Source organism: Pyrgilauda ruficollis, unplaced genomic scaffold (genome assembly GCF_017590135.1).
Source record: "Pyrgilauda ruficollis isolate IOZ18807 unplaced genomic scaffold, ASM1759013v1 scaffold125, whole genome shotgun sequence".
In the NCBI taxonomy this organism is placed as follows: Eukaryota; Metazoa; Chordata; class Aves; order Passeriformes; family Passeridae; genus Pyrgilauda; species Pyrgilauda ruficollis.
The window spans coordinates 84,313-109,544 of NW_024510877.1; the positions used below are offsets into that span (position 1 = coordinate 84,313).

At 42.4% G+C, this 25,232-nt stretch overlaps 2 protein-coding genes across 2 annotated transcripts in view; both read right to left on the reverse strand.

Moving 5' to 3' along the window:
* Window positions 1-1,734: 1,734 nt before the first annotated feature.
* Window positions 1,735-13,139, reverse strand: BNIP3L (BCL2 interacting protein 3 like). The gene is made up of 6 exons (XM_041490605.1): window positions 12,946-13,139; window positions 8,377-8,563; window positions 7,819-7,891; window positions 6,443-6,546; window positions 5,454-5,603; window positions 1,735-4,980 (listed from the first exon to the last, which is right to left on the reverse strand). The coding sequence occupies exons 1-6, from the start codon at window positions 13,028-13,030 to the stop codon at window positions 4,932-4,934; spliced, it is 648 nt and encodes a 215-aa protein (XP_041346539.1). The 5' UTR covers window positions 13,031-13,139; the 3' UTR covers window positions 1,735-4,931.
* Window positions 13,140-18,413: 5,274 nt separating this feature from the next.
* PPP2R2A (protein phosphatase 2 regulatory subunit Balpha) overlaps window positions 18,414-25,232 on the reverse strand; it is a 33,637-nt gene continuing 26,818 nt past the window's right edge. Inside the window, exons 3-9 of the mRNA XM_041490627.1 lie at window positions 23,299-23,464; window positions 22,723-22,835; window positions 22,322-22,499; window positions 21,535-21,699; window positions 20,841-21,010; window positions 20,245-20,336; window positions 18,414-19,401 (exon numbers count right to left, since the gene is read on the reverse strand). Of these exons, the coding sequence (XP_041346561.1) occupies window positions 19,122-19,401; window positions 20,245-20,336; window positions 20,841-21,010; window positions 21,535-21,699; window positions 22,322-22,481 (867 nt within the window). The 5' untranslated portion in view covers window positions 22,482-22,499; window positions 22,723-22,835; window positions 23,299-23,464 and the 3' untranslated portion in view covers window positions 18,414-19,121. The remainder of the gene's footprint in view (window positions 19,402-20,244; window positions 20,337-20,840; window positions 21,011-21,534; window positions 21,700-22,321; window positions 22,500-22,722; window positions 22,836-23,298; window positions 23,465-25,232) is intronic.

A 25,232-nucleotide genomic window follows, 5' to 3' on the forward strand; every position in this document is an offset into this window, starting at 1 on the left:
GGGTGCTCCAAGCATATCCAACCTAACCTTGGGCACTCACAGGGATGGGGCAGCCACAGCTTCTTTTGGCAACTTATGCCAAGGCTTCCCCATCCTCACAGGGAAGAATTTCCTCTGTATATCTCACCTAAGTTTCCCCTCTTTCAGTCTGGACCCATTAGCCTTTGTCCTGGCAATGCAGTTCCTGATGAAACTGTAAATTTCCTTTACATCCTCCTTCCTTGGAGGTGAAAACAAAGCAGTGGCCCCTGAACACCCCTGTCCTAAGTCGTGCCAGCTCCAGTTACACACATCAACCATTAAGAGAGTCAGAGGCTCCTTGATCTACCATAGAAAGGCATTCCAGGATCCAGGAGCTGAAATTTAAATTTCAAAGTCAGGTGGAAGTTAAAGACCAGAACAGCTCAAGGTGTAGGTTCTGCACAACTCCACACACTGGCTTTGCAAGGATGTGTCCTTCAACAGCAACAGCTGTAGAACTATTTTCTTTTTTATAAATACCAGAATAAGCTATTTTCTCGCCTTAAAATTCACTGATTTGTCTTCAGATAACAAACAGCAAGTTACGCAAACTGCACCACTAAAAAAAAAATCTCTAAACAAACTTCCCAGTCTTATCAGAAAAGCATTAGGAAACAGTTTAAAATAGAAAAATGCATGTTTCCATACTCTAAATTCTCTGGCAGCAGTTCAGAAAGTTAAGTAATGTTTACTTTCCTTCCTGGAAAAACACCCCTCGCTCTCCCCCTAATGCAGCACTGCCTGTACTGGGAGCACAGCCTGGCTGAGTCAGCTCAGCTCACATCGGGCAAGGCACAAAGAGGGACCTAATGAAGTGGAAACTAATTGAGCTTTCTCTTCTTCGTGGGGATGCTGTATCCAGCACGAGGTTTTTCAGGAGTACCTCCAGGTTTTTGTTTTCAAAGTGCTGGTTGAACTACAGGGCATAGTTCAGAAAGCCTGGTGGTTTATTTTGGTTTTCAAGGCCCAAAACACAAAGGAGTCTTCATAAATCACAGACACAAGGCAAAGATCCCACAAGCACTTGCAAGGAATCAGGGCTTCACTTTCAGATGATGAAATGCATACTTTACAGGTATGCATACACACAAAAGTGTAGATAACGTTTTTACAGTGAACTTTGCCATTAAACAATTGAAATTCTAAGCTTTTCATATGTGTACAGTAAAGCCTGAATCCAGTGTAAGGAAGACTCAACATCCCACCACTGAACTCAATCACAGAGCACCTGGAGACTACCTCAGGTCACAGTAGAAGGGAACTTTCCCAGAATCTGAAATTCTTGGACAAGAATGAAAAGAAACTTGAAGACAGTCCTCAACTCCATCAAAATGTGATTTACACCAGAATAACCCCAGAGCAAAGAAAGTGCTGCCTTATGCAAGACAATCTTGTATTTATTCTTGCATTGTAACTAAAAAGGTTTTGAAGCAATTTAAAAGCTCAGTCCCAAGTTTCACTGTGAGACTCAGAGAGAGAAACTTTCTGGAAGTAGGGTTTATAATTTTCTCTTATTTCTCTGGAAAAAGAAAATCCCATTTACACAAAGTTCTGGATTTACAGATTAAAAATATAGAAAATAATAACTAAAATGGGTGGTACCAGTAATCGGAATGGTGCCATTTCCACCTAGAATGAACAACTCTCCTCTTGGTAAACAGAAATAACCTGTGCTCTTGAACCAAGAACATGGAGGCAGATTAACAATTAGGGTTTATGTCCCTTACTCTTTAATCTGCAAATTAAACCCAATCAGGAAACAGAAGAGAAATACAAGGAATACAACAGAGTTGACCAAAAAATCATACAAAATCTCGGCAATTCTACTTTACATTTAATATGCCACCACATTATTTTCCTTACAGAATTTTTCCTGGACAAGGTGCTGGAGGACTTGGAGAAGGTACACAAGGCCAGCCAGGGGGAATATTTTTATTAAGTGCTTCAGGAAATGAAGCAGATGATCCCATGTCACTAAAAAACAAAACAAAAACAAACCCAAGCAATCTTTCAAAAAAATTATTCCAGTCTATAAACAGCAGCTTCAATGTTCGTGCCACCCAGAACAAAACAGTTCCATACAACATCTTAAAAAGCAGACCTGTAAAAAAAGGGAAAGAGAAGAAAGACAAAAGAAAGGCGCAGCATGAAGTAATTTCAGACAACCAGTTTTGTGAGAGCTTTAATGGCACAAAATGTTTATAAGCTACAACTTATACATGTAAACTGTATATAATGTTACAAAGTGCTAACTAATTTATGAAGAATGCATAATCACTTTGGCTCAGTTAACTCCAATATTTCAACAAAAGTCAATTAAAAATTTGAATTTCTAACAATCTTCAGCTTTCACTTTTGAAAACAGTAAGTAAATATGCATTTGCTGCAGTTAGGTCAGCCTGCATCTTTAATGTGCGAGTTTATGCATTTTTTCTTGATCCTATTTACAAGTCTAGGCCAGTTTTCACTAAATGTAAGAAAAATGAAGCCTACACTTTTTTTTCCAAAACTGTAAACAGGTATAAAGCTTTTTAAACAACATTTATCTTAACAAAACTTCAACTCTCAATAATTGAAACCCCTTTGTGAATGATACAACACTCTGTTCCTGTTCATTGTAAAAGTGGAAGTTGCAGATTTTCCTCCAAAGCTTAGAATAGGATCTCAATAAACACTGCATTGAATCCCAGCCAGTGTTACAGTGACCACGGGGTATTCCTCAGCTCTGGGTTTCACAGGTTTTACTCCAAATGTCATTAGTGGTCTTGATACTCCAGCCACAAGTTTGCACTGTTATTTATCAGATACTCTGAAGAATTACCTTTTAATTTAGAAAGGTGTAATTTACTGGGTTTTCCTCTTTAAGAAGTACTCCCTACTTAGTAAAAATCTCTTTTTCCACTACTCCAATTTCATACAAAACAAGGTGCTGTGTTAGAAGCGAAAGTGGTCCAGCCTTTCTCCTGTCCCCTCAGATTTTAGGGCTGTAAAATTAAGTATTTGATGCTCTCTAAAATGCCCTCCACCAGGTTCCCCTGCCCACCCCCACCTCTGGGTGAAACCAATATCCACACCCAAAACAAACCTGCACTTAGTGGGCAGCTCAAGTGCCACTAAGTATTCACAACTAATAGCAAAAAAAAAGCAGATTACTCAAGAGGATTTGTTGTTCACCCTGAAAGCATTCTCTGACAGCATTCAGAAGTAGAGAATGAAAATAAATACAGTTTAGCAGTGGATTCATACTTAACTTTTTCACTTCCTGGAAGCTAACTAAAGTTTTTTTAACCCAAATCTCAGCTGGGATTTAGCTTCTATGCATCAATTAGTTCATGCAATCACTGCTCTATCAAATAATCAACTTTATAAAGTCTGATGCAAGCAAACAATTATAGGTAGCTGTCTTCTCCAAATGGCTGACTAGATTTTCTTATTTTCTACAAGCCAGCCAACTAAAGTTTTTATTTAAATGAGATTTTTGCTAGTCTAAAAATTAGCATTGGTTCCCTAAATACTTAGTATTAAAGTTTATATCATATTTTTATATATATATATACATACATATATATATATATATATATAAAGGAGTATTCTATCCTTCAGAGTTCATGCTACATGTTCTGAAAGCCAATAAAATCTATTTAGGGACAAGACTGTCCCGATGCTTTGTAACAATTTGGTACTAAAGCTTCACATTTTGAAAAGAAGTGTCACTGAAGGAGGACAAGGCTTAATGTTCCCTAAGATAAAAGTTCAACAACATCAGTGAGAAATCTACCCTAACATGAGACATCACAAGTGACTTTCAGGTTCCAAGTATCCCCAAAAAGGAGACTGTACAGTAAACAATGAGAGAGAGGAATATCGAAAATTCATTTGCAGAAGACATTTCAGAGCTTTTACAACTTCTGAACCTTTATGCACCTGCAAGATTGTCCCCCTTAAGGATGAGTCAAACGCTTTTCCTGCTGAAACTGCCGGATCTTCAGAGATGCAAATGGGTCCACAACAAACAGAAGAATTTCCTTTTACACAGAGCCTACCTACACTACAGCTGCTGGGTTTTTCCTTAATTTAGAACTACTGTGAAAAGGAAAATTTCGCATTGAAAATTTTCCCTTAAGGAAACAGGTAAAGAAAAAAAAAAACTTCTTCACATGCAAACAATGCAATTTTTCTAATATTTCCTAGGTATCAGACAGGTTTTCCTACAAGGAATAAGGAGCTGACTTCATAGAAAAGACAAGATTACAACAATTACCTAGTATTAAAATATGCTGATGGATTTAGTTATCCTACTTTAAAATTTATGCAGTCTTTGCCTCCTGCAATTCAAATGGTGTTTGTTAGCCAATACAAGGGGCTGAGTAAATTCCCCTCAAAAGCTGATTTAAACTGGATCTTTATTGCCAGTGATTTCTTAGTTTATTCCATAACCAGCTTCTTTTTTACAAAAGAAAAACTCTTTCCCGCTTCAATCAGTAATTTCCTTCCAAAGAGATTGTTTTATCACCACCATGCAGTCAACACTTAGACCATGCACAACTGCAACTGAAGTCAGGTTGCACTAAGGAGGCAACAGCATCACTGATAAAATTAAACTTGCTGGTGGCATTTTGCATTGAGAGAAGCCCTTGCAACATAGAGACAGTTGTAAACTCCATCCAGCAACTCTGACGTGTCTTGCAGGCCAAGAGGCAGGGGGATGGGAGAGAGGGAAAGAATGTGGATAGCCAAACACCTCAACAGAGTTCCAACACAATACTGAATTCCAGAGTTAGCAAAAACCTGGATATGGAAGGAAAGGGTGAAGTCAGGGTCATGCTTAAAATGGTCTCAAGTCAAATGTACTAAATGAGACAGTAACACCTTCACAGGTCACATGGGGTCCAGGTTTGCACTCCATGGGTTCAATAAGTGCTGGCTGAAGGTGTGGTCAGGCGTTTCCCAATGTAGATGCTGAAATAAAAAGTATAAGGATATCGTATTGCACAGGAATATTCCCTGCTTTCCCACAGTAAACTGGAAATTACAGAGTTTGTGCTACACACACCACCTCAGCATCATTATTTGTACAGTGTAGTTTCATGCTGGTCAGTAGAAGTTATTTTTCATCTATTATAATTTTCCCCCTTATAACCTGAAGCATTTAAATACAAGGCACATAATCAAACTGCACATGTTACAACTGCTAAGGTTATTTGCAAACTCATCCATGCATATTCAGTATAACTTGATTTATTCTAGAAATAAAGTACATCAAAGCCTTTAAAGTTCTAATCGTTGCTAAGTTCTCCTGCTTTTGTAAAAGTACACCAAGTTTGAGTGACAGGCAAAAATCATTACTCTAGAAAAAGTCCTTTTCAGCAGGACCTGACATTCAAACAAAGTGGAAAGGCAAAAGCTGAAGTGAGAATTAGGTTAATACTTACCCTAGTCCCAGAGCCAAAACATGAGATATGAACAGAGATGGAATGAAAACCTTAAGAAATTCTGCAGAGAAAATGCCACCTTTTTTCATTGCTCCACTTTTTCTCATACTTAGAGACACTGAACGTTTAGGATGTCTGAAATGGAATTCCCTGGAAGAAGAGGGGGAGGGGGAAAAATTCAACAATACTTTTTTGTTTCCTTCCCTTTTTTTTTTTTTTTTTTTTTTTTAAAAAAAATCAACAATTTTTGTTGGGAAATTTTTTTTTTTTTTTTGCACATAAATGCACAGATCTCTGTAGGAACATTTTTTTTTTTTTTTAAGTACAAAGAGCTAGAGATCAAGCCCGAGATCCCTTACACAGAGTAAGGAATCAAAGATAGTAAGAGGGGGGATTGTGCAGAGACCACTTACACAGACAGTATAGACACAAAGGGAGCAGGAGCTGCAGAGAGAGGTAGGTCCGAGAGAGGGAATTTCAGGATGTGATTTGTTAGCAAGAGGCCTCATTTTTTGTTCCAAACACAGATACAGAAGTCTGCCAGATTTAGACAGCATCCTCTATTTTAATAAAAATGCTTTGCATTCAAGGATCTCAAGGTTTCCCCTTCCGTGGATGAACATTACATATTTTACATAGAAAGAAAAAAAGGGACAGAGAATTTAGGAGTCTTGCTCAACACTCTTCCATTCAATAAGCCAAGACTAAATCCCATGAATCCCAGCTCCAAGTACCCAGCTCTCCCACTAATTACAATTTTGTCAAGAAACCTTGCAATCAGCTTGCTGTTGCTTTGTATTACCTTCAAGTCATTCTGTTGCTATTTTTGATTTTCATAGTTCATTGTTTTGACCTTTTTAGCCTCCCCACAGAGAAATCAATCTCTTCCTAAGATGAACTTATTTGGATTGTGAGACTGTGACGATCCTTTCCTTCATCTATTCATTAAAATATATTAATATTCATTAAAAATGTGAAGTTGAACTCACTTGGGAGGAATGTTTTCAGGCCTACTTGACCAGTCTGACACCCAGTCTGCACTTTTCTTCAAAACTTCCAATTCTTTCTCTCCTTCTACTGCTTCTTCTTCGGACTGAAACACACAGGGGACAAGCCTTGTAACACACAATTAGCTCCTCCTCAGGGTGTTAAACTGAGAGTGACAACAGTGGTGACATGATAAGCACCAAATGGTGGCACCTGATAAACGAGGAAGTGTTCTTGGACTGCTGATTATTTCAAAGAGATTTGATTTTGCCAGCAGAAGTCAGGAAACCACAAATTCTATTACTATAGCCAGGATTTCCACATTATTGCAAGCTGTTTGTTTTTTTTAACTAACAAAAACAAATTATTATTTTAATCCTGAATGTAATAAACCAGTACGGTGCAAAAAATATTTACAAATGGAAAAAAACATTAGGTTGATGGCATTCCATTTAAAGCCCACAGAACATGACTAAAAGCATGGCAAGTCAAATAAAAAGGTTTCAAAACCAGTATTTTGACTTTTTAAAGGTGTTATTAGTAATTTAAAATTTACATTACTTGCAACTAGTAGCTTCTACTGGATGAATCCCAGATGTAAGAGGGAAAAGCAAGCACTCACTCTAATTGTATATAAAGATTTAACTTCACATCAGTAGATGCAAATGTTACCATATAAGAAAAGAAATAAATTAGGAAGAGTAGAGAACACCACTGACTTTAACTCCTACCTAGTGTTAAAACAATCTCCTGAGTGACTGTTATTAAAATAAGATAAGCCACTTACAACATTAAGTGAGAACCACAGCAAACCCAGAGGTAATCAAATAGCACAGTCGCAAGTGAGATGCAGAGCTCACCAACACCTTCATTCAGACCCTTTTGGCTCTCAGGGCAGAACTGCAACAGTCCCAGGTCTTTGACAAAATTAAATGCAAGGTTTCATTCTTCCAGGAACGCTTTTTATTTATACTGCTGAAGACAGCAAATTTTATGAAATTATCAAACTAAGAGTTCAGCATTAGTCTCCTCTCAGTTTGTGTCATGGAGATTACTCACTGTCATGTGAGTGTCTGCACAGCAATCGGTGAGCACCCTGACATCTTATGCAGAAATATGAACATTTCAAACCCAGCTTTAACACCCAGTGCCAGCAGGGTTACACAGTAACATGACTGCTAGGAAAGTAGCATTTCTCAGCTGTACAGATGGAGACTCGTTTTTCCCTCACTCCAATACTATAAATCTCTAAGTCAAATTTCAATTAAAACAGAATATAAGTCTTTTGACATCACAAAGAGCATATTCTACCCCTCAAGCCTAGATCAAATATCCATAACTTACAAATGTATATTTTAAAAGTTAAGGAAGAAAATACCTGAGAACTACTGTCTTTACTTGTGTGCATTTCCACATCAAAAGTTATCTGTCCATCATCTTGAGGTGACGGGCTAAAGAAAAATTGATATCATAATGTCATTTTGTCAGCTAAAGAATCATCAGTGTAGGTAAATTTCAGCTGCATCATTTCCTCATTCGCTTCTGGACATTACTCAGCTGAGTTACAGACTGCACCACCCTTCAGATCCCAAATACTACCATTAGAAAGTCTTCCCAACCCCCCCACCTTTTCAAATTTTTTAAATTTATAATCCTACCTTTCTCAACAGAGTTCACAGTTGCTCCCTAAAGCAAAGAAAGCACTGCCCAAAAGTTCAGCTGCTACAGAAAAGATACAACTCCCTTTGTTCTTGCAGAGAACGCTACCAGTACTGTGAATTACGTGTGCTTTTGTATCATTACCAGTGGAAGCATCACACAGTTACCTATTCCAAATACTGGAGCACAACAGACTTTCCCCTGACCAAAAGCTTTACCCATCCACAGGACAAAAAGGGCAATAAAATCACAGGCAGAGTAGCCAACACTCCTTTACCTGTCACAGTGGGAACTACCTCTTGAACTGCTCTGTCCTGACTCGTGCTGTGCATCCAGGAGGATTTTTTCCATGTCTCCATTGTGGATGGAGGAGGAGGATGGCACGTGCTCCAGGCCCCCGTTCTTGCCGTTGCTGTTGTCGTTGCTGTTGCCGTTGCCGTTCATCTGCAGCTCCACCCAGGAACCTGTAGGGTAGCCACACGTCACCCCATGGACACCCCAGCACCGAACACACCTTCAGTTTATCAACTGCACCCAGAGGGAAACACAGCATGCTGGCTTCAGATAACACACACTGACCTGAGAGAGCTCATAAACACGGGATAGAGACAACAGCAACAGGGTTCTTCTTCTTTCATCAGCACAAGCACCCCTAAAAGCTGCGTTGCTGCTCCCTAACTCTGGAGCTGGTCAACAAGCTGTCTCCTTTCTCCCCAACTATTAAAACTTTAATCAGCCACATCTCTCTGCAGTTTGGAGCTTCAGTTAACTACAGGTCACTCCATTACACCTCACCCTGATCTACATTCCTTTCTCAAACAGAATTTTCATCCCTATGCCCCTACTACAAAACTCCCCCCTGTGCAGCTTTATGTTCTCCTCTCCTTTACTTCCAAAGGCCTTGGATCAATCCCAGACTTTTCTATACAACAGGCAGGCTGCCATTCTCAGGTCCCATTCAGCTTGCTTTGCCCTGGCACAAACATCTCCCATAAATCTCCGATGGACTGTTTTTCCCCCATTTTTTGGTAGTTTTACCTATGGGACATCTACACGTGCACTAAGATTCAACAAAGAGCAAGAGTGTACTCTGGATGACAAGAGCAGCTGCTAAAAAGTTCACATACTGTGTACATAAAGAGAAGATTTTTATTTTAAAATGTATTTCACTTATATTTTATGTGCAGATTAACTAAATAAGAGAATGTATGTTCTGATACATTCTTTAGTGATATGTTTCAACTGGTGACATGTAGAGATACATGTCACCACAACTCGTGTGTAATTTAGTTTATTCCACTTGAAGGTGCTTTCACGGTTCTTTTTTGATTTGGTTAACTATTTTTTAAAGTTTGGACATCTTCCCCAGGAGGTAAAAATATCCAAGCAAGACAAGCAAGCCTGAAGCTACAAATACAACATTCTGAGCATTATTTGTACAAGTCCTACATTTTAACACTGATTTTTGATTTCTGAAATGTACCTGGGAGTGCCTGCACTTATTTTTTGTACCACGGTTCTGTCTCTGGGAGCTCCATCAGTGACACAGGAAGGTATGTTTAATAATGAGCCTGTTTTCAACTTGATTTGGTGAAGAATTCTCCTTTAGTACCACTTATTCACGATGCCATTACAGTGATGGCCATGGAAGCATCATGCTCTGGTGGTTCCCAGCCTAGTTTCCCCAGGCTGGATTCACAAACAGGGGATTTTGGCAGTGCACAGGCACCAGCTCAGCACTGCACATTAGGCTTTTCAGACAATCAGGTGTTAACTGGGAAGAGGCAGCTTTGCCCAGTCAGCATCAGACAGAGACTGTGCTATTCCAGATTGGTGATGATTGCTGGTGTCTGAATTCCTAAATAAAATGGCCAGACCCTAAGGGCTTCATCAGGAAGGTTGTTCTGCCTTGCAGCAGCAAGAGACCACACCTGCAGAAAAGCAGGGGGCAAATGCAGTTAGCAAGTGGTCAAAAGATAGGTAAAAAAGCTTTATATGCCCCAACAATCACTTTTGGCTATTGGAAAAATCAGGATCTGCAAAGCCATCTAGGATCAAAAAAAATCAGCAGAGGGCAAAAGCGTGAGGGGATGTGTTCCTCTGACACTAGAACACCCAGAGGATGGTGATCAGAGATCTGCTTACTCTGACACACAGCTCTAAACCCCCTGTCACAAATGAAGTTTTTACTCATTTACCTTGGGCTGACAAATTCTGTATTTATTTAAAACACACCGTGGCCATAGTAGGAAGAAATCCCAAATTCTACTGTGAGTAAAGAGTCCCTGGGCTGAGCAGGAGTTGACATGAGGAGCAGCACGTTCCCAGCTGACCTCACCGGGAATGACTCAAAATACATTCAAGGAAGCATAATCTGCCATCAAGCTGCAGCACGCTACCCTCTCCCACTGGCACTCACAACCAGTTTGGGACAGGGAGCAGGGAACATGACTGGGTTCAAAGACTGATTAGAGGGATGTAAATCTCTGTTTCTTTAAAGAGATGGACAGGAATGTATTGGAGAATAAACTGCCCAAATAACAGAGAATGGGGTTTGCCCCGAGCTTTTTTGTACATTAATCACCTGAGAACTTTTAATTTCACCGTATTTCTACTTGACAGTAAAATAGGAAATGTGGCAGAATGAAGAGTGGTAGAACCAAGAGTAATAGAATTAAGAAATGTGGCAGCATCTCCTCCCTTCACAAATCACATAACACACACTCTTGGAGAAAAAAAAAAAACCTCCAAACAACTGCTCACGTGAATTGTATTTTTCTCCAAAATTGTTTGAATTTTGTCTTTGCTCTGTGGCTAATTATTTCACTATGAATTTATATACACTGACTTTAATTCCATGTTTTTCCATAACTTGATGGACTGTTTAAACAGCAGGAGTTAAACATGTTGTGGTAGCCTGGTCTCATTTTGTTTATTCCCTCCGATTTCAGCTCGGTGCATGAAGTGGAGATATCAAAGGCAATATATAAATTAAATACCTGTATATATTTTATAGATGTAAAAATACTCCAAGCTACTACCAACTCAGCAGCTCAAAAGTAATCTGACACATGATCAACCTGAATAAACTAATAGATAACACTTTTACAATTAAGTACATTAAAAAAAAAAAAAAAAAAAAAAAAAAAAAAAAAGAAAAAAAAAAAAAAAACAAACCAGATTCCCCAAATAGGAAAAGAAAGCCAACCAGATTCCCACAATGGTAATTATTAAGCAGATTTTCCATGACAGAGCTAGATGGGCTCTTGCCTAAGGTGGGATTTTTTTTGTCAACATGTAACAGAGCTTTATAATAATTAAAATACAGGAAGCATCTAGAATTCCCAAAGCAAGCACTTGGGTTTTTTATCTCTACGAACCCAACAAAGCACAGGTTACCAGTTTTATTCCCAGCTCTTCAGCCTTCCAAGTGCTAAGGGACCTTTGAATGAAAGTCCCTAAACATGCACAAATGACACACAGAGCACTGTGAATACATGTCTCAGCTCGTTAGCCTGAAAAGCTGAATGGCAGAAAATGCACCTCTCCCACCAAAGCACTGTGCAGGGGCTGAACATCTGAAAGCAGCACTAAGCTTGTGAGGAACTGATTGGGTGCATTTGTTTTGTTGCTGCAGCACAGTGTCAAACATTTCCTCTCCCACCTTGTGCTCAGCTCCTCCAGCAGTCACTGAGCTGGGTGAGCCTCTGCCGCTGCCCCAGCAGCAAGATCTCCGTGGGCAGATCCATCCCTGGCTTACAGAGCTCTCAGCTCTTGTCGCTCTTATCACCCAGCAGATTAACGAGTCCCACAGTCACCATATCATCAGAAATCAAAAATAAAATATACAGGCATCAAATATGGCCATTTCTGAAGTAAGCATCGAGTCAGGCACCCAGCATGTCGCAACTTTGACAGCCTAATTGTTATTTAAGTATAACAGGCCTGAGTAATTTGCCAAGATTACTGACTCAGGTAACATTGTTTAAGGTGCCACGGTTATCACACGATGCAGTGTTACCACAACACAATAGCAGCGCTACGAAAAGGGCACAGTTTATTCTTCCTTTCATACAATTTCCACTGAGTTATGGAAAAGCAACCAACGAGTTTATTTTGTGGTCAGCTAAACTGCATAGTAAACCACCGAGGTTACATTCATCATTAATGCAATTTATTCACCTCTTCTATCCTTAGAATTTAGAGATGAAACGACACACTGAAGGAGCTGTTTATAACGAAGGGAAAGCATTTGCCAAGTAAGTACCAGAGCCTGCATGATGTGCCTTACTAGGGTTATCCCAGGAACAAAAGGATGCAGCAAAGCAGCTGACAGAGATGCCGGATATAGAGGGAAATAGCTCACGTCAGTGCTATTGACTCAGCCACTGAATAAATTCATTCCCACAGCCACGCTCCTCCCCCTACCCCGCTGTATCCCCATCGTCGCTGTTCGGGTAAACTCCGTGTAACCACGCAACGAGCTCGGGCCGTTCCTCGGGGGACTCGATCGCCCTCAGCGCCCTGCGAAAGGAGGCGGTTCGGGTCCCGCCAGGCGCAGCGCTCCCACAGCCCGGGAGCCCGTTTTATGCACCCCGGCAGTGCCGCGCGGCCGCGCGGCCCCTCGGCGCTCCCAGCCGCCCCCGCTGCCCGCGGGCCCCGCCGCCGCCGCTCCTGTGCCCCCTGCGGCCGCCGCCGGGCCACTTACACCGGCTGCGCCCCGCCATTGGCCCCCGGCGGCTCGCGCGGCGCGTCCTACACCAATGGCGGCCCGCAGCGGAGCGAGGGGGTCGCGGCCCTCACGGCCCCTTCAGGGCCCCCCGCGCCATTCCCCGCCCGCACTCACTGTTGAGGCCGGGCTCGCCGTGCGTCCCGTCCGCCGGCGGGTTGTTGTTGTTGTTGTGCTGCGCCTGTTCCTGAGGGCTGGACATGGCGACGGCGGCGGCGGCGCGGCTGAAGCGACTGAGGAGCCGCTGGGGCAAAAACAACAAACCCGGACTCCGTTCCGGGCCCGGCCGCCCCGCCCCGCCCCGTCGCGCTGCGCAGGCGCGGCACGCGCTGCTCCCGCCCTCCGCCTCCATGGCGCGACCCGCGCCCGCGCACGTCCCGCGCGTGCGCAGGGCTGAGGGAGCGGGAGCGGCGCAGCGGGGAGGGGCTCGGGCACGGGAGAGACTCGGCCGGGCTGGGAGAGCCCCCGGAGCGCCGAGCCGAGCGGTGCCCGATCGCCGCCCTGTCCCCAGCCCAGAGTGCCACGGTCAGGCTGGGAAAGCTCCCCCGGAGCGCCGAGCCGAGCGGTGCCCGATCGCCGCCCTGTCCCCAGCCCAGAGTGCCACGTCCAGGCCTTCCTGGGACCCCTCCAGGGATGGGCACTCCAACCCTCCCTGGGCAGTTCCTGAGCCCCCTTTCCATGCAGAAATTCCTGCTGTGCCCACCCTGAGCCTGCCCTGGCCCAGCCTGAGGCCGTTCCCTCTGCTCCTGTCCCTGTTCCCTGGAGCACAGCCTGACCCCCCGGCTGTCCCCTCCTGGCAGGAGCTGTGCAGAGCCACAAGGTCCCCCCACAGCCCGCCTGCTTTTAATCTTGTTCTCTTCATTCTGTTTTGACATCGCTTCAAGGTTTATTTGGAGGCCTAGACTCTTTTTGGTGTAATTTTGTGACTTCAGTCTTGTCTCTCTCATACGTATATCTATATTTATAAGAATTTTTCTTACCAAAAGTTGTAAAGGAACCTTTTACACAATGAAGTCCTCCCATCAACAGCCACGAGAGTATAAATCGTGTTTTTTTTATTACTGTACTCGGTGAAGGAGTTCAGTAACAGCAACACCATCAGAGTGAAGCCACACAGATACAACTCCAGTAGTGTTTTTTGTTTGCTCCCCATTACAAATGTGAAGAAATCACTTATTTCTGTGTCAGAACTCTTTTAAGCTAGAGAAAAAACTTGTATGCACGAGTGTCACAAACATCCTGTACTACAATACCTGTCATAAGAATTTTTTGTCTTCTATTCATCTACACTAATGTTTGGAGGTTTGAAATCTGCCTTTTGTAACACCAACACTTCTGAATTTGACTGCAGACCTTGCATGACTGTACCAAATATCTGACCCTGTGGAAAATCTGGATGTCTCTGGGACAGCACTGGGAGAGAATTAGCTATGTTAGTAGTAAAAAGAAAGCAGCAATTGCATTAATTTGATAAAACATCTGTTTAGAGGTGGAGGGGCTGCAGAAACATTTGAGATTGAAATCAGAACAATGAGCTACTTGTGATTTTGAATAAAAACCTGCCCAGGTAACCCCATCCTACTTTGCAATCCTCAAATCACAGGCTAACATGAGCATTTGTCACCACCCTCATTCAGGAAGCATTTGCCACAACACTTGTGGCATTAATATTTATCAGTCAAGTGGGACTATTAAAATTTCTGAGTCAGAAATAAATTGATCAAGATTATAGAGTGAGTCAATGCAGAGCCAGAAATAGCATTCACAAGGCCTGACTTTGAGCCGTGTGCTCGAACCACTACACAGGTTCCTTGAGGCATTTGAATGTAATTAAGGTTTGTAATTTGAATCCTTGGATGGAAAATGCTGTGACAATGGCAGTGTTGGATGGACACAAAACCACACATTAATAGAAGACAAACAATGGCCACAGATTCCTGGGAAAAGCTTTTTGTACTGGAGTGCAATACAAAGGTTTTTCTTCCAGGAAAAAAAAAAAAAGTCAATTGAAATCAAACAATTAATCTGTGCCAAGATAATCCCACTGGTTTACTTCGTGGTTCCAAGGTATTCTAAATGTTTGAAACAAGTAAAGAAGGAGAGCTCTGTCTGCCCCTGGATCCCTGGAAGTGCCCAAGGCCGCGCTGGACAGGGCTTGGAGCAGCCTGGGACAGTGAAAGGTGTCCCTGCCATGGCAGGGGGATAGCACTGGATGGGATTCATGGTCCTTTCCAACCCAAAACATTGCATGATTCTCAAGTCTAAAACATGCCACGGTTACTATTATTTTCTTTGTTTGGTATTTCTGTTCCCCAAAGCTGAAAAAGCGCCCTTTCCTGAGCTGGACACACCCAGCATCCTCCCAGCACAAGGGCTCTTCACCCTGCACGCCTCGGCTGAACTCTTTGTACTGCAATAATCCACCCTGGAAACGCTTTTATGGTGTTTCATATTTAGCAACAACTGATCACTGTTGATTCCGGAGGTGACTTCGAGGGACAGTGACCACACCTCGCCGTGATCGCTCGCGGTTCCGAAGCTTCCACCTCTTTACAGTAACGTTTGCCTCCTAGTGGAGAGCTCTGGCTCAGAAAAGCATTATTGAAACCAGCCAGGGCTGTTTTCCTGTTTGCAAAGGTTGAGACTGTTAAAATTGGAGGGTAAAATTCACCGTGTAGAGAAATTGTATTCACAGTTTTTATTCTCTCAGCTGTGAAACAGACACTGGTTTTAGTCCACCGCTTATCTTTACAAGCCCAGACCAAGTTAAGTAAGATGTTTGCTGCAGGCAAACAAACAGCTCCAGACACCCAGAGTCATTACACAGCAGCCTCACTCCCAGCACACCTCGATCCAAGACACTAGTCCTTCCCTTTACAACAGCCAATTCCATGGGAAAGTGTAAAAGAAGGCACCTTTTATTCAATAAAAGGAGTGTTTGATGGGAGCCAGGATGTTTTACACCTCTACAGCCCAAGGGGAAGAGCAGAAGAGCAGCACACAGGAAATTGCTTCCCAGCTCTGCTGTGCCTAAGAGGAGGACAATAAAAATCTCTATTAAAATATTGGTATTCCATTATCCATAGCCCCTCTCCAGGAGGGGAAATCCCACAGGTTTCTGCTTGTCAGCACTACCTGACCTTTTTCCAATCAGGCTGATAATAAAAGGACCTGTAGTTAAGCAATAAATGATCCTGTCCTCCCTGAACAGAGCAGTAGGGGAACAGGTGCTGCTGCATATCCAGCGTGTTTTCCAGGCAGCAGCCACGTCCTAGCAGGGAAGTGACAAAGGACTTGAGGCACAGGGCTCTCCTGCACCTCAGCATGGTGTCAGCCAGATAAACACCTCACTCTGAACAGTAACTGGTGGCACGAATGACACTGCAGTTGTCACATTGTAGATACAAACCACCTAAGTGGTGGTTGGTGGCATTTCAGTACCATCAGGACAAGAGTGCAGGGAGGAGAATGCCTTCCCTGTGTTTAGTCTGGTGCTCAGGGACTGGGAATTGCAGACGGGCACTGGTTTTACTGGGCACTGAGGAGGCTGTGTGACTGGAGCAGCTGAAGGCAGTGACCAGCACCACCCTGCCTAGGACAGGAATGGGGACACAGTTCCCCAGGCACAAGGAAGAGACCACTCATTCAAAAATACCTGCAAATGCAGAAGAGGGTAGGGGCAGGAAAGAGCATAAAAAGCATCCTGACAAAGTGTATTCTCTGTGTACTTTTATTAATAAAATATATGATTTACAGCATGTATCAGTGGACAGTGTGCTTAGAGAATTCTCTATGGGATAGTGTGACAGCACAGGCAGGAGCTGGGTTTGGTGAGGACAAGTTAAACCTCAGATGAATGACATCTCACGGATCACCTTTACCAGCAAACCCAAACCCTTTCCCAAGGGGAGCTTTAATCCATCCCAGCAGGCCCAGCTGTGGTCCAAGAGGAAGCTGTACTGGAGTATTGCTCTAGGTCACTCTGTGCCATCTCCACACGCTCAGCTCCGCGTGGGGCTGTGCTAAGCACCTTCAGTGCAGCCCTGGGGCTATGGGTGGCACAGGAACAGCAGCCTCAATACCATGGCCCTCATCTTCCCAATCCAGCATGGTCAAACCTTCACAAATCGTGATTTTACCAGCTCTGCAGCAAAAGCATCTCTTCACCTAAGTGCCCTCACGCTAAGATAAAGAATGAGTTTTGGCCCTGGAAACAGCTACACATGTGATTAACGTTACTCAACGAGTTGTTTCTTGAACTGTTGGAAAGTCTGGTTGCTGGAGTAAAATTAGTCACATGCTACTACACAGGAGCAGGGCCCACTCGTTTATTCACCCACTGGAAAACAGCTGCTGTCCCTGGGGCAGTTCATTTGCTTTACAAGGCTAACAGGTGAAAAAAAAAGGTAAAATCCTTACAAAGGCTCATGGTCACGCATGTACGGTACAAGACAAATACTGTATTTAAGAGAACTGGATTAATAAATATTAGAATTTTTACATTTTCACACCACTGCAGAAGGACTTAAAAAAACTGAAGAGTGATTGCAAGAGTAGTCTGGTTAATAACCTCTAACCCAGCCAAAATTTTACAGCAGAAACAGTATCTTAGTTGATCAAATCATAACGTCATTTTAATAACTACCTCTAAGCCACAGAAGTAATTAAATACAGGTAACTCAAAAGCAAAAATTCTCCCAGTCAAGGTAAATTCACCATGAATTCAAACTTCACTGAACATTTCCATGAAGGAGGAACAAAACCTAAAAGCACATTTAGCAAAAATACTGGAAGTAAAAACTCATGAGCCTTATAAAGCATCAATATCGAGTTAATCTTTGGATAAGCCTTATGTGCTGAGGAGTTGAAATCTCTCACATCACTATGAACACTTATTTCATGCAGCTTCTGTACTCCACGTTTGGCTCCTTGCACCAGTGAACATTTCTATAAGTGCAGGAACTTTGCAAAGCCAAAAGCCAGAAGAAAACATTTGCATGGTTAAAACTACATTTCCAGTTAGCAATAAATACAGAAAATAGAGCAGCAGAATGCAGTGCAGTCATTAGCTATGGAACCATGGTGCTGGCTGCTACTACAGAACACCACACAGGAGCTCAGACAACTTCTCACAAAGCCACAGGGGACTTGGTGCTCTAAACAAGGCATTAAAGGTATTTTATCCTAAAACAAGGCATTGAAGAAACCAGGACAAAACTAAACATTAAGACATCAGTCCCAAAAAATGGAATTTAAAACCTGAAGATTCTATTCCCTTTCTGATTAAAGCAACAGGTTAAAAAGAGGAGCATTCAAGGGCACAGGAAGTGACTGCTCAGATCAAAACCTTAAAGCAGTTGTGGTGCCAAGATGGAATGGGTCATACATTGGCTGGTGCCCAGGTTACTCAGGAGTGAATGCAGGTACCTGTGAAACCCCTCCCTCTCTTCATTCCCATGAAAAATAATTAATACTGGTTAAAATCATTACAAAAAACATAATTTTATTTTCATGCATCTAAGGTAAAACAGAGTATTTGTATAAAGAGGTAGATTAAAAAAAAAAAAAAAAAAGAAAACAGATTCTCCATTCTTTGTCACTTTTATTCAGTAGTTTGTTTTTTTCCTTATTTTCTCTTTTTTTTGGTGCCAGACATGGCAAGGAGTGATTACAGTCAACTGTTTATTAAAACATTTGTTGCAACACAGACCCCCTTTACCACTGACCCCAAACGGACCCATTTTATGTGCTTTATTTTGTTTATTTTTTTCTCCATACACCACCACCAAGGCGAGGTGGAGGGGGGGACGAAGGGAGAAGGGGGAGTCCAGGAGGCCAGAAGGAGGAGGAATGCTACAAGCCACAGCAAGAATGAGCTGTATTTAATAAAAAAAGGGGGCCACGAATGATACAGTAATGAGGTTACACAATTAAATCCCATAGCATGATTGAAGGCTTTCCCTGTGTCTGACGTCATCACAATGGAAGGCATAAAAAGTGGAGTAAACCGATGTTGAGACAGTCCAGTCTAGTCCATTAGGCAAGATGGTGCAAGTAGTCATTTAAATTAAAAAGTGCCCTATCCTCACCTAAATGGCTAGCAGGTACGGAGACAACAGAGCCACAGAGCCTTCTCCATGGAGCTATAAAAGTGTGTTGTCATATGGCACATTTTTAAACACTGGAAAGGGGTGCCATAATGGACCTCTCACTTGCTTTTGTTACAGGTACAAATGCTAGATTCAACTATTTCAACTATGCAGGAAGTGACTCTTCAGTTAGGAATGCCAACCCTAATTCATCTTGTCTTGAAATATATACAAGTTGTTTGTGGTAGCTACAGCAATGATGTTCTCCTTGGGGTGCCAGGCTGTGTGCAGGATCTTCTTGTTGAAGTCTAAGCTGTCGACGCTGATCTCGTCCTTCTTTCTCTTGCCGCTGGCGCACACCTTCCGCGGCTTCAGCACCGTGCGGGGTTTGTTGTTCTCCCGGGACGCCTCCAAGGTGATGTCTCGCTTCGTGTTTCTGTCAAACATCCTGAAGAAGTTGTTGTAAGACCCTGTCATGACAATGCTGCACAGAGGGGGAAGGAAGAAAGATGTCAGTTAGGAATTCCTCCTCCTTTTAGGAAGCCAGAGGGTCTCAAGGAGGGTCTCAACTGAGATGATGCAAATGGAAGGGAGGTGCCTCAGCCACATCTGCTACAGCCAAAGGGAAGCAGGTACTGCAATGTTTTATAAACTTAAAACCTCCCAAAAATACCCTTTTTCCTTTCCTGGGCCCTTTGATGTATTTTGTTATTGAAGCACCTCGAATGTCATTATTTAACTTGCTTTTCACACACACACAGGAGAGATCCAACAAACCCCAAACATGTCAGATTTTTAGCGACACACAAGTTGTGCAAATGTAGGTACTAAGCAGCACATCTAGTTTGTGAAAATCCCTTATAGCTCCTCATTCTGCATCAGCTGTTCAGTAAGAAAAATACACTTACAAGTTTCCCTGTCCTTCTTTTGCCTCAAAAAATATTTGAGCAGACAGGTGCCAGATTTAAATTAAAAAAAAAAAAAAAGGTGCACCACATCTGACAGTACTGACAGGGAACCAATGAGCTGCTCTACATGTCACAAATAAGCAGTTAATGGCACAATTAGCACAGAATCAAGAGCTGTCCTAAGTGGTGTTATTGGCAGGTCACTACCATGGCAAATCACTGTAAAAAGGAACATTCCTTGAAGGTTTTCCCATGGGTTCCCCTAGAGGTCTGGTGCAATTCTTACAGTTAATAATGCACATGTTACAGACTACTGAAGTCCTACAGCATTGTCCAAAACCAGGTATTTGAGGTCCACTGCCCATTTTAAGAAAAACTTGGAAAGTTCTGAAGTGCACAGGGATAACAATTCCACTTGCCTGTCTGATCCATTCCAACAGCATTCAAACTTGTCAAAAATGCAATCATTCTCATACAGTGAGCAGAGTTTACTTCTGAGGTATTCATGCACCTGGAAAAGAGGGATCAGAGAAACTGTGTGAGCATTAGACTCACACACCTGTAAAACAGCCTTCCCAGACTGCTCCAAATGCAAGGAACCTGAGACTGCTCACAAGAGCTCTTTCTTGTAACAAAAACAGCAATTTTCAGTGGCAGCTAAAAACATTTTATGAAAAGGAAATGTTTTACCTCCTGTTTTCTTCAGGATATAACACAGAACATAAAGACAGCCAAAGACTTGTCATGGTTCTCATGGCTGGAGATCACCTCTCTACCTCCCAAATTCCCACTGGGTAAGAGGGAGACTTTTTCAGCCCCAAACACGGGTTTGGGTTCTGCCACCACCCTGCAAATACCACTACCTTTCAGCAGGAGTGTGGAATCCCCAAACCTCAGGGATGCTCTGCCAGAATCCACAGACCAAACTGTAACTGCCACATCAAGACTCTATCAGTAAGATTTGGCCTCTGTCCAGGTTTTTTAATTTCCAACCCACATGATTTTCACCCAATACCTGGTATGTTTCCACAGGTCTATTTTCCATATTTAAATCCCAGATCTTCACTGACAGATAATCTCTAGTCATCATATATCGACCACTGTGGCTAAATTTGACATCAGATATGGAAGAGATGATTTCAGAGAAAAATGATCTGTTGCTAGGATCTTCTGGTTCTTCAAACACTGCCGGAAAATAAGACAGGCATTTCAAGAGGTCAGTTTGTGTCTCTTTGATACACGACACACCCGAATTACTTTAACATTGTCTCAACAAGCTTTCCACCTTGAGTTACTCTGTGTTATAAAAAATAACTTTTAAGGAGAAACAGTTGTGATATAGTTGCCATACTCTCTTATTGTAGCAAGCCAAGGTCAGCTTCTTAAAAAATGAATTATTTGCTAATATGTGAAGTCTTGATTTACACATGCACCAGATTTCCAGCACCAAGTACAGACCAAATGGCCTTTAACCACCTGAAGTCTGCAAAAAGCCATTCCTAGTGTCCAAACAGAAGCTGCTACTCATTTTATTCACTATTTTTACTCCAGCAAAACATAAGTTTAAGATTTATTTAGATTTCAGGCTTTAGATCTGTTCAATATACTACAGGAATCCTACACAAATCCACACAGACAATTCAGTGTTTGATACACACTTCAGAGCAAATGTTCTCTGGCACAGGGAGACACTGAACTGCAGCACTCACACTTTGAATGTCTGTCACAGAGGGCTGATGCCCTCATGTCACACAGGCGAATTGTGCCTTTGCTGCTGCTGTAGACAAACGTGCTGCAGCTGTTGGGGTGGAACTCTGCAGCTGTGATCACCTCCGTCAGCTCCTCCATGTTGGCAGGCTTGATATCTACAATATCTGCAGCAGCTCTTTAAGGAATTGCCTCCAGCAAAATGGGTTTTTCCCAAGGTAATTTTCAGTTTTAGGTGCTTTCAGAAATGCTACTTCAGGCTTGTGGGACCCAGGCACAACCCAGGTAAGAGTTAAAATCAAGCCACACAATTTGTCTACAAAGCAAGGTGGTAATAATCACATTCTGAATCAGTTTCAGGGTAATTCTTACAGCAGCAAAAACCCGCTTCAGTTTTGCTCCACACTCCAGTAGTAATTAATTCTATACTACAAATTATCTCCCTAGTATTTCATATAGAACTTTATTTTGCTTAAATTCTAATTATTCTGCCACATTATAAAATGCTATTTTGTATTAAAAACTTCACACAGCTGTGGCTGCTTCATCCCTGGAAGTGTCCAAGGCCAGGTTGGGGCAAGCTGGTCCTGCCCACCCGGATGATCTTTAATGTCCCTTCCAAACCAAACCATTCCTTCTCCAGAAATAAAAGCCCTTACAATCACCAGGGGGAAATAACCAGGATTAATGGATTAATTCTCTGTATATATACTAAACACTTCTCATGAGAGGAAATAAAACCCAACAGTTTTCCTGTTCCCATCCCACAGACCAATGGCAAAAGGATACTAAAACTTCTGTCTGTGATTTCTAGGTGCCACAGGTTGATCCGCAGGTCGTCTGCAGACAGGTACGTTTCATAGTCACTATTGATGGAGATGGAATTGATGTGATATGTGTGGGCATTGGCAAATATCCTTCGTGGGCTGGCTTCCACCATGAGGTCCATAGGCCTGAACACTGGCACCTGCAACACACAGAGCAGGGCAAGAGTGAGATCCAAACCTACCACAGACATCAGCACTGCTCAGCACAGTCCTTCAGCATCCCGAGCTGCATGAAATATCTTAAAAGTCAGTATTTCTGCCAAATGACATCAAAGCAAAGATTAAGTTAATGATGTGATGGGGCACTTCCTCCCAGAGCCATGGGCTGGGAGAGGAGGAATTAGCTGATTGTGAGCTACTCACCCGTAGTGTTGTAACTGTAGTAGGATCCCTATACCGTCCATCCTCCTCCTTTAAATTATAACCCTCAGGTCTTTTGTCCCTTTCACTGATTTTCCATAACTTTATTGTTTTATCTGCAATGAAACAGCCACAGTTTAAAATGAGAGCTGTGGAGAGACACCAGTCATCACTGCTGATGCCTTCAAACAAGACAAGGCCGCCCACGTGCACCAAAAAAGACAAAAATGCTGCTTGGGGAAAACAAGACAAGATAAAATGCATTAAAAAACCTCCTCCACAATTTGTTCTTTTATAAGAGTTAGGGCAAGTTTCAGTCAGGACAGGGATTGCTACGAATAACTAATGTAAGCTCTGACACAGGGACTCACATACACATGAAGGTCTCACATGGACTGTAAAGCAACTAAAGCCCAAATACCCCAACCCCGTGCTAGGGACACCTGTGCCCAGGAAGACAGAACCACATCCCCAGATCCTTGTAGTTAAACCCTGCTTGATTCCAGCCTTTTGGAGAGGATTAGACCAAATCCTAACAGTAAACCTACATAACAACATGTTATGGTGCAAAATACTTACCATTTGTAGACAATAAAAACTGAGCAGCATTTTTCTGGGGTAACCACCTAATTTTGTTGATCTTCTCTTCAATTTCTAAACTTTTCAAGTAGTCAAACTCTGGTTCATGGCTTTGAAAGGTACTGTAAACATTGTATTCTCCCCTACTGTGAGACTGGGTTTTGTTCTAAAAAGAGAATCAAATGATCATGACATGTATACAGTGTACATTGGGGTACAACCTGCTTGATTTTCATGATCCTGTCAACCAAATAAAATGAGCATCATCTCTGTGGCAAGAAATGTATTAAAGTTTCTATTATTTTGGCTAAGAAAACATCAAAGAAGAGACAGTTTATGCAGCAGCTGAAGTTTCCAGAAACTCCCCAGAGAATGTGAATAACATCTCCAACAAGTTTTCACATTAGTGTTGAGCAGCTGAACAAATATTTTACCTAAATATTTTATTAAAAAAAAACAAACAAAAACCAAACAAACAAACAAAAAAACCCCAAAAAACAAACCAAAAACCAAACTACAACTTCTTTCATCTTTAATTTTTCTACCTTTGCTGTTTGAAGGGAATATTCCCTTCCCCTGCAGCACAGACACACAAATGGCAAATCTACTCTGTGAGTACATTCAGCTTTCCAGGCACACTATGGAATCCCACATGGCACCTCTAAATTTATACCAGCAGCTCCACTATTCTGGTTTATAATGTCCAAGTCCCCTGAGAGATTCTGAACTGTTTAAGCAGCTTTTTATTCCTCATTCTAGAAGGGCAAAAAGCTCATCACCTCTGCTCTGGCATTAGAGTCACCCCTGCAGTTACCTGTCCAGGTGGAAATGTTTGCAAAACTGAAAAATCTGCACAATTCCTCTTTCCAAAAGCTGTATCTTAGGCGCCAAAATATTGTACTGCGTGGACTGAACCTTTAATTTCATCCACTGGGTGCAGAAAATTAGATCCATTTCTGGTGCAGTATTCCCCATGTTCACCTGTAGTGGTTTCAAGCTGAATTTTGTGATTTATTCCTGTCCCACCCACTCCAGAGATTGCACCATCAGATGTCTTTGCTGTGATATGTTCCTGGCTGGGGACTTCATTCTTTCCTTCTCTGGTGTCTCATGTCCACGGGCTCATTTAATGCCTTAGTACCTCACCAAAACACATCTGATACAACCCTTGCTGGCCCACATTTGTCACATTCCTTACATCATTTTCTCATGCTTCATACCCTGAGAACTGGCAGGAACTCTTACGCTTCAAAATAAGCTGGGGGTGGGGAAGGGACAAGGGGGCAAAATGCTTAGAAATCCCATTTAGCACCAGAATTCTGTACCACACCTGTCCCTTACACTGCTTTTCCCACCCCGGAGAATGGAAGGGACTTTGTTCTAAGCCTCAGTCAGAACTAACAAGTGAAGCTGGGTCACTGCAAGGAACAACTTGGAAAGGAAATCTATTGTACTGTAGGAAATGCCTTAGGAAGTCCAGGGAACTTTCCTTCAATTCCAGACTTACCGTAACAACTGAGGCTTAAATATTCTATGTGTGTATTCTAGTAAAACTTTACAGGACCAGAATAATACACAAACCCAGGAATATGTGAAATCCACCCTTGGGATAAAATCAAAATTCAAACTATGAGTCTCATGGTGCTCAAAGGAAAACAAAAAATTCCAAACTAGGAGAGGTGTTGGCCCAATGTGCCTGATGTCAAATTCCAATTTAGGTAATTGCACTGTGCCTACGCAAATTCCTGCTCAGTTTCTGTGAGATGCAGTATTCACTTCCTGCCTGGCACTGAGCTGATGTCACCGGCTGCCACATTCCAGCCCGGAGGTGGCAGCAGTTTGGCAGTGGGTGAAGCCACACAGGTTTGCACAGCTCTTCACACAGCCCTTGTCAGTATTTCTCTTCCTGCAGGCGTGGCCTGCAAAGCTCTCCA

What these genes read in the sequence shown, in the direction of transcription:
- BNIP3L (XM_041490605.1), bottom strand. Translation starts at nt 13,030, where the DNA reads ATGTCCAGCCCTCAGGAACAGGCGCAGCACAACAACAACAACAACCCG. An exon ending in GTAAAGACAGTAGTTCTCAG is followed by an intron (nt 6,547 to 7,818) that starts GTATTTTCTTCC and finishes TGTGTGTTTCAG; the next exon opens with TCCGAAGAAGAAGCAGTAGA. An exon ending in CCTGAAAACATTCCTCCCAA is followed by an intron (nt 5,604 to 6,442) that starts GTGAGTTCAACT and finishes CTCTTCTTCCAG; the next exon opens with GGAATTCCATTTCAGACATC.